The 2,500-nt window shown below is 36.0% G+C and overlaps 1 protein-coding gene across 1 annotated transcript in view; it reads right to left on the reverse strand.

Moving 5' to 3' along the window:
- Nucleotides 1–735: 735 nt before the first annotated feature.
- Nucleotides 736–2,500, reverse strand: part of LOC138861568 (uncharacterized) — a 9,218-nt gene continuing 7,453 nt past the window's right edge. Inside the window, exon 2 of the mRNA XM_070121341.1 lies at nucleotides 736–916. Within this exon, the coding sequence (XP_069977442.1) occupies nucleotides 736–916 (181 nt within the window). The remainder of the gene's footprint in view (nucleotides 917–2,500) is intronic.

Raw genomic sequence — 2,500 nt, forward strand, 5'->3', positions numbered from 1 at the left:
ATTACAGCGCCCATTGCCAAAGAAATCAGTGTATTGTAGCGCCCATTGCCAAAGAAATCAGTGTATTGTAGCGCCCATTGCCAAAGAAATCAGTGTATTGCAGCGTCCATTTCCAAAGAAATCAGTGTATTGCAGCGCCCATTACCAAAGAAATCAGTGTATTGCAGCGTCCATTTCCAAAGAAATCAGTGTATTGTAGCGCCCATTGCCAAAGAAATCAGTGTACTGCAGCGCCCATTACCAAAGAAATCAGTGTATTGTAGCGCCCATTGCCAAAGAAATCAGTGTATTGTAGCGCCCATTACCTAACCCCCGTTCCAGAGATCCCAATGGTTAGTGGTTAAAACATGTAAATGGGAAGGACGTCAAGGCTATATAGCACACCAAAGATCTCGAGCCGGAGATAAAAAATACATAGATCCAGATGACGTTGTGGAGTTACTGTGTTCGACTTTCATATGAATCATTTCACATATACTGAAATGAAACGATAATGGTTAGTTTTTTTTCAGATGTCTCCACACTGCCTGTTTTGATCTCTCCTCACACTAGAACGCTATTATATTTCGTTAAATACAGGTGATGGTTTAGAGCCATTCACACGCCCTGAGAGAAAAGGAAATTCCATTGACGTCAATTCTGCTGAAAGTCTTCATTCCTGCACTTCATTGTCGTTCATAAGCTGGCTCCATCATCCCTGTGGTTTCAGCAGACCCAAAATTAGCCCCCTTTTCTTCAGAGAATAGCATCATGGGCATTAGTAAACGATGATTGGCGGGCGTATTTCCAAAGGGCGCCTCTCATTGGCTGACGAAGGTAACGACACTTATTGATTTCCATTAGGAGCGAAAACTTCAGCCGCAGTTCAATGACCGCTCCTGGGATTCGGAAGAAGTTACAGTCGCAGCGCTTTCGGCTTACAAAAGGGAGTATTCTTATTACCTTTGACGCCGTCCCATAAAGGTAACAAAGAGGTAATTCCCTCTTTGCTCCCAAGAGGTAAGAGAACCTCGTATCAACGTCATTTCCTCATCACGGACGGGGGGAAAAAAGAGCTTTAGAGAGCTTGTTAACAAAGCCACATACATATTCATCATCACAGAGAATAACTTTTATATACAACTGCTAGGCGGACCTATATATGTACCACAGACGTGTAGGTATCAAAAGAACTTACGAATGAGGGAAGAACTATATGGACGACGCTATTTCTATCACCCTGTCTCGTCTCCCCTCTTCATTCGCTACGCCTTAGAGCCACGCCTACAAAATGTTTTATTTCATCCTACTAAGGTACAGGTAAACGGGTTAGCAGGGAGTGGGGGAGGGGGGGAGAGGTGTGAGAAGTGGAGAGGGAGAGGGGAAGAGGAGGGATGAGGAGAGGATGAGACGAGGAGAGGGTGAGGAGGGGGAAAGGGGTGATGGGAGTGAGAGAGAAAAGAAAGAAGAGGAAGTAAAAAAATAAGGAAGAGAGGGAGAAGAGGAAAGAACAGAGAGGAAGAGAGGGCGACGTAGGGATAAAAGAAGTTGGGGAGAGGCAGACAAAAAAAGAAAAAAAAATGGATAAAGGGGAAGAAGACGAAGAGAGAAGGAGAGGGGGAGGAGTTAAGCAAGAATCAAGAGCGAGGTTATTTCAGGAGAGACAACATGCGGAGACCCTGATGAGGTTTGCTAAGTCTGTAGAGGATCTGTTGCGCAAAGGGGAATACACGCAACACGCGGATGAGAATAGAAAGGCAGGAAGAAATAACAATAATAATAATAATGATAATAAAATCATTCACGTGCAGAAACGTATATATACGGATATACATACATGCAAGCATATATATATATATATATATATATATATATATATATATATATATATATATATATATGTATATATATGTATATATATATATATATATATATATATATATATATATGTTTATATATATATATATATATATATATATATATATATATATATATATATATACATATAAATACATATATATGTATATATAAGTTTGTATATATATATATATATATATATATATATATATATATATATATACAAATATATGTATATATATGTATATATATATATATATATATATATATATATATATATATATTTATTTGTATATATATATATGTATATATATATATATATATATATATATATATATATATATATATATATATACAAACACACATACACACACATACACACACACACACACACACACACACACACACATACACACACACACACACACACACACACACAGACACACACACACACACACACACACACACATGTATATATATATATATATATATATATATATATATATATATATATATATATATATATATATATATATATATATATATACACACACACATATGTATATATGGACATACTAATGTATTTTTGTGTGTATGCATATACATTTATTGCAATCATTGATTTTTTTCCAATATTTCCAATATTTCTTGGAAATTCATAAAC

The sequence above is a fragment of the Penaeus vannamei genome, chromosome 4, assembly GCF_042767895.1.
Source record: "Penaeus vannamei isolate JL-2024 chromosome 4, ASM4276789v1, whole genome shotgun sequence".
Classification (NCBI taxonomy): Eukaryota; Metazoa; Arthropoda; class Malacostraca; order Decapoda; family Penaeidae; genus Penaeus; species Penaeus vannamei.